Here is a 14,189-nt window from a genome sequence, read left to right as displayed (position 1 = left end):
TATGTCGGCATATCCCGGAAAATACCAAACCTTTTAGTGCCAATGACCATTGCGTTCTCGTAAAACTGGAGCCGTTCAAAATTTCCGTTGATCTTGATATACAATTTTGAAGTCATTAGCTTAATTTGGTCGTAAATGACTTAAAATTAAATCAGAAATTCAAAACACCATTTGAACAATTAAAGATATTAGAATGAGTACCCGGAGCAATAGTCGTATGCCACTGCATTTCAATTTAAGAGAGGGTCGCAGCATTAAAACTGTTTTAGAAAGAGAATGCAGTGATAGTTAGAGACAATGCTCTGGAATTTATGATTTGTTGATGGAATTGGTGGATTCGCAACTTAAGAGATAATGAAAAAACTGGGCCTAAAAACTTACGCCCTTGGTAATAATAGTGTAGTGTCATTTTTTTTTTTTGACTATAAATATGTATGTAATATTAGGCTTATTAACCAACAGGTTGACTATCTTGAAATTAATGCATTACAAAGACTGTTTGTAATAAATACTAAATATTTAATTGGACACTCACAAACATCAATATAAGTACAATTAAAGCAGCACATTGAAAGGCAAGTAAACAGTAGACAAATTAGAACATAAATAATACCCCCATACCCATTAGTTAGTAGTTCGTAATTTGAGACAAAATATATTTGTAGCTATCTACGCCTCGCTCTTTTGCCGATTCTGCATGACCTGGCGCAGTTGCGGGAACGTGCTTTTCGTCTGTGCTGGATGAACACGAGCGCACAGAGACGTGAACGGCTCGTACAATGAAGGGCGTTCCATGGCATTGACTGTGTAGTGCTTTATACGCTCCCGCTGGCACCAGATGTTTGCCCGGTCCATAATCTTTTCGACGGGATTAGGCGTTGTTGGTGGTGTGTCCCTCTTAACCCGGGCTCGCACATTGGCCAGTACAATGACAGGGATTTCCTTCTTTTCCTTATGCTTGTCAATGTCTGACTTTATGTCTGCCAGCATATCTAAGCTTCGTGGATCAATGGGGTCATAGACCAATACAAAAGCATCAGGGAATTGTAAGTAGTGCCGCGGCAATTGAGCCGCCTGCTCGCCCTGCAGTCCAGCTGTGTCGTAGATGCGTAATGTTTCACGAGCCCCTCCACGGCCCGTGTCGCAGCTGGCAACATAGATGTCCTCAATGGTAGGATGGAGTTCCTGAAGCAAACAAATTTTGTTTTAAATGCACGCTTTCACATTTATGAATTCAGTTTAGGTCTTTAGCGGGGCAGGAGGTGTATCGCAGTACACGTGACGGTGTTGATTCTCATAATGACACTGCATGCACACATCCCTTTTAGTGCACTCTTACAATGTCTACGTTTCATTAAATGAATCGAAACCAATTTCCATTCAAAAATAGTTTTTGTTTGTATGCAGCACACTGCACACACACTGCCCCACTTAGGCCGTGCTAAATCTTGTTTTGTCCACTCACTGTGTCTGGATTTAGGTTTCCATAAACCAACTGCTCAATTACTGTTGTCTTACCAACGCCTTTCATGCCACATACCAACACTTTGCCAACTTTACCAACTTTTGCGTTAAGCATTTTATTTTTTACGTTTTAAAGTCTTGTAGGGGTGTCATATATTTAAATATCGGTGCACAAAAATATCGGTAGTTAAAAACTAATAGGCGTTTTATTTTGAAAATAAAAATTGCAATACACACATGTGCTTGTCAGCCGGTTTTCACTATGATTATAGATGTCAAAAATATCAAAAACGAGGAATATGTGTAATAAAACTTGAAATCGTCAGTAAATCCACGGCATAGTTTTTAAATGAGACGGTATGTTTTGGTATATTTCTTGGGTCGGACGGTATATTTTATCGAAAATCAGCGGTCACACTGCTAGTCATGGACAATGCTGCAAAAGTTTTTTCCGACGCATAATTCCGCACTTTCGACTTGAAAAACCAAAAAACCTATTAAAAAACTGTAAAAAGACAGCTCAAAACAGTTTTGTGCTTTTCGCGACGTCATAACTGGAGGAAAACGGGTTTCGTGGCTGGAAAATAAACGCTTAAACATTGCTAGCGGCATCTTAGAAAATTCGCTTAATTGGTTATTGAATTTTCAACCCCGACGAAGAGAAAAAAATCAAGATTCCCTTAACTACAAGCTAACGATAGTGGGAACGAAGTTGAGTTGGTAAATTGAATTGAAATGAGTGAATTTCAACCGCAACAAGGACAGAGTATCAGTCAATCCCAGGCGTTGGCTCAGGCGATACAGCGTGCCAAGCAGGTAAGAAGAAGAATACATACGCGAAAACGAGGGAAAATTCATTTATTTCTGTACACACGTTTTGTGTGTATCTGCCATTCGTTTGCAGATAGCGGCTAAAATCCAACCCAGCCAGCAGGCGGGCGGTCCAGGAGGACCTGGAGCAGGACCATCACCACCTTCTGGTGGCGGCGGGCCGGGACCCGGTGCGGGCAACAACTTCAAGAGGCACAACGACGACGGCGATAGCGGACCAGACTGCAAGCGCTCTTTTGGTAGTCCGGACTACGGCCACAACAACAACTCGAACATGAGTAGTAGCAGCGGTGGAGGTGGAGGAGGCGGAGGGGGATCAGGTCCAGGCGGTGCAAACATTACGCAAGCCATTGCCCAGGCAGCTGCAGTGGCTGCTCGCCTGGCGGCATCGGCCGGAACAACGTGCGAGGAGCAAATCCGCATACCCGAATCCATAGCGAATGCCTTTATGGGACGTGGCAGCAACGACACCATCACTCATATCCAGGCCGAGTCGGGGGCTAAGGTACAGTTGATGCCGGAACAGGAGCGAGTCATTACATTGCGTGGCCAACGGGACACCGTGTCCAAGGGGCGAGATATGATCCAGCAGATGGCCAGCCGCGGTGGTGGCGGAACCGTGGAGGTACTACTAACCATCAACATGCCGCCTCCGGGACCCAGTGGCTATTCGCCCTACCAAGAAATCATGATACCCGGAGCCAAGGTGGGCCTGGTCATTGGCAAGGGTGGCGACACCATAAAACAGCTGCAGGAGAAGACGGGAGCCAAGATGATTATCATCCAAGACGGACCCAATCAGGAGGTTATCAAACCTCTGCGCATTTCCGGCGATCCGCAGAAGATCGAGCATGCTAAGCAGATGGTCTTGGATCTCATCGCCCAGAAAGACGCACTGGCTCAGCAGCAGGGTGGACGCGGGGGCGGTAGTGGAGGAGGAGGCGGTGGTGGCGGAGGCGGTGGCCCTGGCCTCGGCTACAACAACTTCAACAATGGCAATGGCGGCGAGAGCGTAGAGGTCTTCGTGCCAAAAATCGCCGTCGGCGTTGTCATTGGCAAGGGGGGAGACATGATCCGAAAGATTCAAACCGAATGCGGCTGCAAGCTGCAGTTCATCCAGGGCAAGAACGATGAGATGGGCGATAGACGCTGTGTGATCCAGGGCACACGCCAACAAGTCGAGGACGCCAAGCGGACCATCGATGGACTGATCGAGAACGTGATGGTATGTCGCACTAGGGAGTAGGAGGCAATAATCTAAACGAACTTTGGTTCATTGACCTCTTTCCATTCTATTCGACAGCAACGAAATGGCCTGAACCGCAATGGGAATGGCGGCGGCTCTCAAAGTGGCGGCGAAGGAAACTCCAACTACGGCTATGGCTATGGCGTAAACCATGCCCAGGGCGGACGTGAGGAGATCACATTCATGGTGCCAGCATCCAAATGCGGTGTAGGTTGAGGGCGAACCTCCTCTGGCCCTCCACCACCTATCCTAACTGAAATTTGTACCTTGCAGATTGTAATTGGACGTGGCGGGGAAACGATTAAGCTGATCAATCAGCAATCCGGCGCCCATACCGAAATGGATCGCAATGCCAGCAATCCGCCCAACGAGAAGCTTTTCAAGTCCAAGGGCACCACCGACCAGGTGGAGGCGGCCCGTCAAATGATTTCTGAGAAGATCAACATGGAGCTCACTGTTATTGCCCGCAAGCCCATTGGTGGTGGTGGTGGTGGCGGTGGAGGCGGCGGTGGCGGTGGTAATGGCTCTGGAGGTGGACCCAACAATTCCCATCACAGTCAGCAGCAGGGCGGCTATGGTGGACCCAATCCAATGCAAGGCGGCGATCCGAATGCCGCCGCTGCAGCAGCGTACCAGCAGCAGCAACAGCCCTGGGGTCCCTATGGCCAACAGGGATGGGATCCGTCTGCGGCCCAGCAACAGCAGCAAATGGCAATGGCCGGTGGAAATCAGGGCGGTGGACCTGGTGGCTCCGGTGCGAACGCTGGGCAGGACTACTCAGCCCAGTGGATCGAGTACTACAAGTAAGAATTTTAAGCTGGTTTCCTCCATACACATACGTCTAACAAATCAATCAACTCACAGGCAAATGGGCTGCCATCGCGAGGCTGAATTGATCGAGCAACAGATGAAGGCCAAGCAAGGGGGCGGAGCACCTGGTCCCGGTCAGCAGGTGCCGCAGCAGCCACAACAGCAACAGCAAGTGCCGCAGCAGGCACAGCAGCAGCAGGCATCCGGCGGCAACAGCGCTGACTATAGCGCCCAGTGGGCGGAATACTACCGCAGTGTGGGCAAGCACGAGGAGGCAGAGGCGATTGAGAAGACGTTGAAGAATAAGGTGAGTCGAAAAAGTGGTTGAGCTCTGGTTAAACAATCGCTAAATTCTCTCGTTGGGGCACTTTTGATGCCTTGCAGCAATCACAGAACGGTGGACCTGCTGTTGGCCAAAGCAATGCGCAAAACCCCAACCAAGGCGGCCCCAATCCCGGCCAGCAGCAGCAGCCCAATCCAGCGGCGGCAGCAGCGGCCGCTGCTGCAGCAGCCGGTGGCTATGCACAAGGTATGACTCCTAGCCAATATGCACAATATTCACAGTATTACGCTGCTGCGGCTGCGGGTCAGCCCCAAGCACCACCGCAGCCCGGCGGTGGTCCGCCCGCTGGTTATCCCGGTGGATATCCGGGTGGTGGCTATGGCGGCTACCCGGGTGCGCCGGGACAACAGCAGCAACAGAAGCCGCACAAAAATGACAAGCATTGATGTGGCAAGAAGATCGAAGTAGGAGTCGGAGTCGGAGTAGAGATGGTAGCTGTAGCTGGAGTGGAAATTACTCCACTTAACGGATGTGGCAGGTGCCTTGAATTGGGTGAGTGACAACCAAGTGACAAACCGTAGTCCCAGTAGTTGATAGACGGAACATTTCTTTCGTGTTGAACTGAAAATAGCTGCCATTAAATGATTGCTTTACGTATATTTGCTTTACCTTTCTGCTTTAATTGCCTGCTTCATTTTAGTGATCAGCCCTTCCCTCAACTTTTTATGTATACATACGTACTAGTACTATATATATGCTTACACTATGTGATATCCTAACCAAATCTCGTTTACCATGCGTACAACTCTTTGCAGTGATCTATTGTTCCACTATGTCCTATGTCTTTTATCCCCCACAAGCTAGCAAAAAATAAAAGCAAAACATAAGATTAAAAGTTTTTAACCGCAACAACAGCAATACGAAGAATCACAGAGAAGGGATGAGACGAGAAGTGCACAGAAGGGAAGGGAAGCGAAGTCAGAGAGAACGAGAGACCGGATCCATCAGTCAAACAAGTCAAATCATTCTAGCTTGTGGCGTCGCACTTTTGCATAATTGTAAATTAATATATTAACACTATGATTTCTCCATTAGTACATAAGTAAGCCCCCCTGAAAGCCGAACTCTACTTTTATATTTGTATTTATATTTATCTATAAACCTAACTGAAAAGAAAAGAAATTGCCTCTGCTGTCCATGTTCAATAGCACAGAGCCATACAAACAAACAGTAGACTCAAACCAAACCAAGCCAAGCCAATCCAATCCGTTTTTGGTGACATATAGTACATCTATCTGCATATGTATATCTGAATATAATTTCTTTCCTCGTCAAGCGAAATGAATGAGCGAACGGCAGTGGAGAGTGCTGAGCGTTTTTTATACTTGAAAGACAACATTTTTGAGAGTTCTCAAATTGCAATAACTGAAATATATAGAATTATATTAATATACATCCATATACTTACATACATATATATTACCTATATATCGAATGTAGCCCATAAATGATGACCGTTTTTGATATATGAACATATTTCTCTCGTACTTAGCTTAGTGTTATTACAAAAACCGATTCAAGCAATACACGAAGTTCGATATCTGGTGATCTGGTAAGACTTTGCAACTTGTTAAACTTACTCTTCATAAGATTCTGAAAGTCCAGGGCCTTGTCTGAAATTTTTGTTAAGTGGAGTGCAGTGGAGTGGAGTGGAGTGGATATTGAAACCAAACCGAATTGTTTTGATTTGATGATAATAATTAAACACATGCTCGTTCAATATATAACTTTCACCTTTCAGTTTGTGGAGAAGATATACCTTACTTAATAGCCTTACGATCAACCCAAGATTCAATACAATTAGACTTGATTTCGTACTGTACTCTATTTTCTGTACTATATATAGGACTATATCGTATCTTAACTGGTGAAACTATTTTCAATATATATTTTCTTTAAAACAAAAACTCATTTCCCAAGGTACAAGGAATAGAATAATATCACGCCACATTTCCACCATATATTTCAATATCTACATATATTACCATATGCCACCCTATATTATACATACATATGCCAACATATATGTACTTTCAGAGGGGCCATCCGTCAAGCCAGTTCATAACAGAAATCCGAAAGCAAAACTCCAGAACAGAACTCCTTCACACTCTCTAATTGAACATGAACAGATACGAAATATTAAATTGTAATAGTGTCAAGCTTGGTAAGATCGTGTGTTCTTGTTACTGTCTATATAAAACATATTGATATACAAACGTACATATATGAAAATCTAACAATGATATGATAAAACTTACCCATATGAAAAGTTGGTCTACCATAATATTTAAACATTAATTTGAATAATCTAAACTAAGTTTTACGTCTCACCAATACATCTGAATGTTGCAACAGCAGATGAACAACAACAATTTGTAAACGCTGGCCGGCAGGGCAGGCTCAGAGCTCAATGCGGATCTGATCTGCCCGCAGCCGTCGAGACATTGAATAAACATTTAATATAATACCATATATAATATATATCCCACATATATATATACTTATTATAAATCTATTCTCAGCATATGGCACTCAACAGTGCTGTATGCCCCATTGCGTTTCTATTGACTTTAATGTTTTTTTTGTCTTTTTTTCCTATTGACTTGTCTATTGCCATAATTGAAAATCGTTTCTCGAGCGTATTTTCAGGGGCGCTGTTGTGGTCTTGGCGTTGGAGAATATCTGGGGGAACAGTCAAAGGACAGGCTTTAACTTTTCCTAGTCGATTGATTGGTTGATTGATTAATTGCTTGCTTCAGTGCCACGATCGGTATGCCTTGAAAAATATTGGAAAACGATTTTTACATATACAATTGCCTTATCTTATCGAAATGCACTTTTATAATATTGATATTTGATTGATATGATTACGCTGACATATGATATACATGAACATCTATTTTTGTGTGCAAACTTTACATATATATATATATATTTCTATATATTTTCATAGCAACTGCGACGATATCCCATATACCAAACAGTGCAGTGCAGTGCTCCCTCCCCAGAGTAGACTTCAGTCGATCATGAACATGAACAGATAATTATGTGTATAGTTTCAAGGTATCATTTGTTTGCTATATATTCGGATAACATTGCCTCCAAAGCCCATCTATATCTACATATGTATATCTATATTGATCCACCATTTGTATACTGTATATTGTCTAACAACTCCTCTCAATGTGTGGCATAGGTCTGGGACTAGGAAGGGTTTGAATAGTATCGGTACAAGGCATATCTCAAAAAGTTTGATGTACATATGGAATTCTGCTAGTTTAGATTGGCCTAGACCTGTTTTATATAAGATCGGGAAGTCGTTTGTCCTCTTATAGTTTCAGCAAAGGTCTCGAATCCCCTGATGGCCTCCTGTTCGATCTGCAGAGAGGTAAGTATGGTCCATCTACCCTTAGAAGTCCATTTTAAAACCCAATTCCGTTCAGCATTTTTTTTGGATCCAATGTCAAGCCGTTTATTTTGCAATCAAATGATATTTTTGAAATTGATACATAGATGTATTTCTTTATATTTGATTTAAATTACGTGCTTTGATCTATTTGCAGGGCCAATTGAATATACCAAAATCTTTTTCTCCCTTTCTATAACTCATATTAACACATGCATAGATACATAGATATTATATCGTATTTTTTTAACCAGAAATTGGAACATATATATAATTTTTGTTGTTGTTTTAATAACATTTGTTGATATATCCATATCTTTTGAAAACATATATATAACTGAACCATGAAATATCTGCAATTTACAGCCCTATCTGCGTGATCTTCGTATATTCGGCTGGTCAGAGTCTGATCGATATTAGTTTAACCTTTCAACTTGCAATAGATCGTAAATCGTATATACCCAATAAAATGTCATCAATATTGAATATTCCAATTTTCTCAAATAAATTTCCCCATCTTAAAACCACAAAACGATACCGTTTATTGTATGGAGTTCATGTAGGGTGCCAGGGGCAAAAAAAAACAATAATAATTTCTTACCACATGCACACCCCATCCCCTCCCCTTCCCTACCATTAGTTATTCCAGCACACAGATTTGCTTTTACTTAACTTCTCGTATTTTATTACTGATATATATATCATTTCTTGTTCATCTCATCCCTTAAGCATTTCGCAACGAAACATTTAAAGTTAGAACAACAGAATATGTTTATATATTTATAGAGCTTAGTGCCTGCTAGATCGATCCAACCATCCATTTCAGCTGGATTCGTCAGGCATTCAATTACATCCTCCTCTGACTACCTCATATTGTAAACTCTTAAACTAGACGACATACATACATAGTACAGTGCGTATCAGTAGGTATAATAGATTGGGCAATTCAACATACATCAATTTGTTTTTATTTGTATAATTTTGGATTCTTGATCTGCTATTTATGAACGAGTTTACTACAAGAAAACTTACATTGAGAATGCTGATGTTCTAGATATATATTTTGAATTTGTTCTGTACGATTCCTTTCGTCGATAATTCAACATTTTGCTTGATATCCATTTTGTGTTATGTACTGCCTTTTTTTCTTTTTAAAATTAACATACATCTATTTCCGCCTTTGTTTACATTTATAAATATTTATAATATTTAACTCTTTCATTCATTTATTTGATGCACTCATCCGTGGCGTGTGAGCGTGTTCCCATTTGCGTTATGTTGCCGAGAAACCTATGTATCTCTTCTCTTCCTTTCAATCCTCAACTACTAGGGGTGATGGTGAAGCACTTGATCTGAATAGGATTATGGGGGTGCGGCGGGAGGGGATACTGGAAACTTCCGTTGGGGATCAATTAATTATCATTCAATTCACTCGCTCCTCTCTGCCGTGCGTGTGTGTCTGTCTGCGCCTTAAAACTACAGTTACTCGCCCAAAGTTGAATTTTTTACATTGCCAAAAGTGTTGCAATAATTTTAATTTTAAGTCTTCTTCCATTTACTTGCAAAGTGGCTTAATTCCTTCATTCATTATTATGTTTTTGTACTGCTGCCAGTGTGTGAATTTTGGATATTTATTTTTCCTTTTTCTTCTTTCGATTTTTACTTTTACTTTCTTCTTTTTTTGTTTTATTTATCTTGCCTTAACTTTAAATACATAATTTTTTGTTTTGAATGTGAATCAAAGTAGCTACATGTTAGTACGTTTTTTAAGCTGATTTTTACAAATTTCTCCTTGGCTTAATTTACACACATTTTGCAGAGCTGTCAAGAGCACATTTAGCCATTAAATAAATGAAAGTTAAAGCGCGGGGGCGTCGCTTTCTGGGATCAAAAAGAAGTTATATATACATGTGAATATATATAAGAGTGGACAGGAGACGACATTGTATTTTGCGAATGACTCTGTCGTTGAGTTAACTTGAGTTAAGATTAACTGCAGATAGCTTTACGAGCACAAATCATCATATACTTATAGGAGAGCTAGAGTTACTTTTCTTGAACTACGCCGAACGTTGGATGGTGTTGAAACAGCTCTCAAAGGGTGGCAAAGGTTACTTTTCTGCCGCTGTTTGTTTTATTTTGCTTGGTTTGTTTACAGGACCTGGCCCTTCCTCCGGCTTGAAGATGCCCCCCGTCTTCGTTTTATGTCGCAATTAACTGTAGAATAGGGATTGCGATTAGACCGATCATTAGGCAAAGATACCAATTCACTGATGTTTGCTTACCGCTTTTACTGTGGCCTTAATGAAGTCTTTCTTTTCTGTTAGATCAAATTCTGGATATTTCGCATAGACTTGCTTGCAAACTGTTTTCATGGTAATCTCCTCCAAATTTGCCTTATCCAATATTTCTTTGACATAGCCGCGTATTTGCTCATCCTGCAATCAAAAGGTATACCATACCACACGATTTAAGATCGAACTAGCAATAGCCAGAGCTCGCGGCTACTCACCGTTGGGAATGCCATTTTGCCCTTTTTGGTTAGTGGCTCATCCTCGTCAGACTCATCTTTGTCATCGACATCATCATCCTCCTCCTCGGACGATTCTTTCTTTGATTTTTTTGATCGACCATCGGCTGGATGCATCGAGCAGAGAGAGGCAGGAGGTTAAAAAATAATTAATGGTTCAAAGGTGCTAGTAAGCTTACCCTTTCCAGCTGGTTTTGACTTATTAGCTTTGCTATTTCTCGCAGGCGTTGTGGGCTTCCTACTCTTCTTGGGGCGTACATCCTGCAAGATGGAGATGTTACTACCTTTCCCCTCTTTGCCCTCCATGTCTGTTATTTCGCTTACCTCACTTTGGTCGCTGCCAAACTCCGACAGTTCCTCCTCCTCCTCATCTTCGGAAATGTCATCCTCTTCGCTGTCGGAATCTTTGCGTTTTCGCGCAGGTGCCCCCCGTCCACGTCCCCGTCGTCCAGCCGCGGCAGTGACCGCCGGTCTCCCACGCTTACCAGTTACGGCTGGGCGCTTGCGCTTCGGAACCTATTAGAAGTGTAGAAAGATCGTTGTTGATTAGAAGGTGACTTGGAAGGGCACAGGGGTAGACATACATCGCTATCGGCATCGGATAGTTCGGACTCCTCTTCTTCCTCAGAATCCGAATTTCTTCGCCGACTCTTGCGCGCTGGACGACCCCGACTGCCTCGTGCAGACACGTTGCGACCAGCTTTAGCTGCACCACCACCGCCACCGCCGCCACGACCGGCATCAGAGTCTGAATTGGCCGAAGGATTGTACTGTAAATGATGGTGTAAATTAGAGAATCTCGTTTTTGCATTATGCGCTGCAATACTTACGTCTGAACCCGACTCTGAGTCATCGTTGCGTCTCCGCTTGGTCACCGGAACTTTCTGCTCGCTCTCCTCTGAGCTGGAGAAGTCCACGTACGCAGACATTTCTGAAAGCAGACGACACAAAGGTCAGGGTTAAGGATCTTCTCGAACTAATTATTATATTTGACTTACTTTTGCCAGCCGTCGTGCGCCGGGGACGTCCACTGGAGTTGCGAGCCGAGCCTCTGCCGCCGGCACCCGACTTGCTGCTCTTGCGTTTCTTGTCATCCTCGCTGACTTCTTCCTCTTCTTCGTCCAGGTCGTCCTCGTCTGGCTCCTCCTCGTCTTCGTCGCCCTGCTCCAAGCACAGCGATTCGTCCGGCTCCATTAGAAATTTGAGCACTCTCATTACAATTTCATTCTTGCTGCCTTTCCGATCCAATGTGAGAATCTCGCAAATGCTCCGAAGTCCTTTGTTGTCCACCTTCTTGATGGCATCGAGTTTCTTGTTGTATTCCGTCGAGTCCTTGGCGAATTCGAATCCAGCAAAGGAGCGCAGATTCTTCTTCACAACATTGTTCTTGCCTTGGGCCCCAAAACAGAGCTAAAACAGATTTGTATATTCGATGTTAAGTCAATTGTTCTCTGAATGATAATCTCATTTCGTCCGCTCACCGCATGTAGGGTCTGTAGCCCGTCGACACGAGTCTTGTTGATGTTCTCATTGATGCGATCAATCTCCGCCAAAGCCACTACATTCTCATCGTCCTCTGCCACCTCATTGTTCTCATCCAGGCCATCGTCCTCGTCAGCATCTCCGGCTTCCTCGTCGTCGTCGTCGTCCTCAGCCTTCTCCACCTTTCCATTTTTGGGCTTGGACAATGGTTTCTTGGCTGGGGCCGATTTGTCAGCTCCCGTAACTGTCTTTCCCTTGGCCCCATCCTTGGCATCACTACCTTTGTGTTTTTCGTCTGCAGCGGTTTTAGTGGTCCTGTCGCTTTCCTCATCGCTAGCCTTGTCCTCGTCATCGTCCTCCTCATTCCCCTGAGTATCGGCATCGTCTTCGTTTTCATCCTCATCCTCCTGTTTTGCATCCTCCTTCTTTGAATCCTTGCTGTTGTTAATGCTAACCTTCTTCACAGGATCAGGCGATACCTCCGTTTTGTCCGATGCGCCTGCGCAAACACAGAAAAAAAGGATTAAAACTGATTAGAAATTTCTGTACATCAAAGAAAGGTTAATTGCTGGAAAAAGGAATTGTCTTCAGCCTTGGGAAGTCCAGAGCTAACTTCACTTAGGAGCGCAAGGAACTATGAATACTGAAAATGTTTCTATACCTCGGCCTTTACTACGCAAAACCCCATTGGAAAGGATTAGCATGAACAATAGCCAAGGAAAAACGAAAATTATCTTTTACTCCGGATGGGAGAGAGGAGATTTTCGCTCTTGTGGGGTTCGAACCATGGATCATATACATCGACAGTCAGGAGAGAGTATACCGAACAGCTTAGACGACAGCGCCACACGGAAACTCTTAAAATAAGCAGCAGAGAGCCAATAGGAACACGCACACACATATGCATGTGGGCCGGCGACCACATGTCCCCCCTACCACTACACTCTCTGCTGGGGACAGATGAAAATGAACCCATTTCGCCGCGTTGCGAAACGCGCGCAAAATTCATTTTATGATTTTTGTTTTTCTCGCTCTTTCTTCACCAACACCAACGAGCACGATTAATACGACATTGCTACATAGGCAGGCTGTCGTTGTGTGCGCGTGGCTTTTATTTACCTGCATCCGAGTCGGGGGTGGGGGCTTCCACTGTGTCTCCTTTGGGCTTTTTATCAGCGACGTCATCAGCGGTGGTGGCGGAGGCCCCGTCGTCGTCGGGGGGTGTCGTTGCATCGGATCCCTGTTCGGCTCCTTTGGACTCTTCATCACGGTCCTCGGCGGCCGCCGCTGCATTCTCCACTGCCTTCGCCTCGTTTACCTTGTCGGCGGCATTCTCTTTGGTTGCCGTTTCTGCCGCTTTGTTAGCATCCTGGTAATAGAGTGGAAAGAGATACGAAATCACAATTTTATTTCACTTGCTAATTTTTGGCGGCGACCACCATCTACCATTCGATTTTGTGCGTTTTATTCGGGAATGAGTTCGAGAGCTTCTGTATGCGTGTCTTCCACACGACGAGCGAGAGGGAGAGGAGATAGAAATTGAAAAACAACATTGCAAATCTATGAGGCGCGCACGCACTCGTTGTCTCACTCCCACGCACTGAAACCTAGCTATGGGCCGCTACGACGCCATGTTTATACACATAAAATGAGCGGGGAGAGAACGATAGTCGGGCAATCCGCATCCTCTCTGGAGCCAATATTTGTTGCGCTCTATTTACACCACAAAAGCATTTGCCAACTAGCCGTTTTCAATGCGCGTCCTTGGCACACACTCGGAACTTTGTTTTAAAACCATTTTCAGAATTCTACGTACCATATTTTTAATGGTTTTTATATTTTTCCGTCAGCCGACACACATTCACACATTCACACATTTACTAGTGGTGTCACTATCGATGGTACCGCATCAGCACGGAACAGTGCCTAAAAAATATCAAATGTGAATCAGGGTTCCGTTTTGTCGCGATATATTTCTTTCTGATAGATATTGCTTTAAAATACTAATGGTAAAAGGCACCCGACAAGTGCTTTTAAAGTGCTGGTATTAATAGTTAATAATTTATGTTATAAAGTG

The 14,189-nt window shown here is 43.7% G+C and overlaps 3 protein-coding genes across 6 annotated transcripts; 1 reads left to right on the top strand and 2 right to left on the bottom strand.

The window, feature by feature from the left end:
- Nucleotides 1-502: 502 nt before the first annotated feature.
- On the bottom strand, nucleotides 503-1,695 carry kappaB-Ras (NFKB inhibitor interacting Ras like 1). Its single transcript, XM_002136594.3, has 2 exons — nucleotides 1,466-1,695; nucleotides 503-1,185 (listed from the first exon to the last, which is right to left on the bottom strand). Exons 1-2 carry the CDS (start codon nucleotides 1,577-1,579, stop codon nucleotides 670-672), a joined length of 630 nt encoding a protein of 209 aa, XP_002136630.1. The 5' UTR covers nucleotides 1,580-1,695; the 3' UTR covers nucleotides 503-669.
- A 115-nt stretch (nucleotides 1,696-1,810) lies between these two features.
- On the top strand, nucleotides 1,811-7,186 carry Psi (P-element somatic inhibitor). 3 transcript variants are annotated; one of them, XR_001450770.2, is made up of 7 exons: nucleotides 1,811-2,280; nucleotides 2,369-3,520; nucleotides 3,599-3,748; nucleotides 3,815-4,344; nucleotides 4,406-4,658; nucleotides 4,736-5,186; nucleotides 5,450-7,175. XR_001450770.2 is itself a non-coding variant. In XM_002136595.3 (6 exons), exons 1-6 carry the CDS (start codon nucleotides 2,200-2,202, stop codon nucleotides 5,078-5,080), a joined length of 2,511 nt encoding a protein of 836 aa, XP_002136631.1. In that variant the 3' UTR covers nucleotides 5,081-5,188. The 3 variants fall into 3 exon arrangements, 1 of the variants encoding a protein (XP_002136631.1); XR_004468737.1 differs by having other exon boundaries at nucleotides 2,200-2,280; nucleotides 6,732-7,186; XM_002136595.3 differs by lacking the exon at nucleotides 5,450-7,175 and having other exon boundaries at nucleotides 2,200-2,280; nucleotides 4,736-5,188.
- A 1,859-nt stretch (nucleotides 7,187-9,045) lies between these two features.
- Dek (protein) lies at nucleotides 9,046-14,053 on the bottom strand. 2 transcript variants are annotated; one of them, XM_015179600.2, is made up of 11 exons: nucleotides 13,929-14,053; nucleotides 13,232-13,481; nucleotides 12,112-12,611; nucleotides 11,629-12,040; nucleotides 11,461-11,561; nucleotides 11,215-11,400; nucleotides 10,955-11,146; nucleotides 10,810-10,891; nucleotides 10,613-10,737; nucleotides 10,386-10,538; nucleotides 9,046-10,317 (listed from the first exon to the last, which is right to left on the bottom strand). In XM_015179600.2, exons 1-11 carry the CDS (start codon nucleotides 13,929-13,931, stop codon nucleotides 10,303-10,305), a joined length of 2,019 nt encoding a protein of 672 aa, XP_015035086.2. In that variant the 5' UTR covers nucleotides 13,932-14,053; the 3' UTR covers nucleotides 9,046-10,302. The 2 variants fall into 2 exon arrangements, with proteins under 2 accessions (XP_015035086.2, XP_002136632.3); XM_002136596.3 differs by lacking the exon at nucleotides 13,929-14,053 and adding an exon at nucleotides 13,559-13,700.
- Between the last annotated feature and the right edge of the window lie 136 nt (nucleotides 14,054-14,189).

Source organism: Drosophila pseudoobscura, chromosome 3, assembly GCF_009870125.1.
Source record: "Drosophila pseudoobscura strain MV-25-SWS-2005 chromosome 3, UCI_Dpse_MV25, whole genome shotgun sequence".
NCBI classification, from domain to species: domain Eukaryota; kingdom Metazoa; phylum Arthropoda; class Insecta; order Diptera; family Drosophilidae; genus Drosophila; species Drosophila pseudoobscura.
Note: the sequence above shows the minus strand (reverse complement) of the source record. Positions and strands in the feature narration are given on the sequence as shown.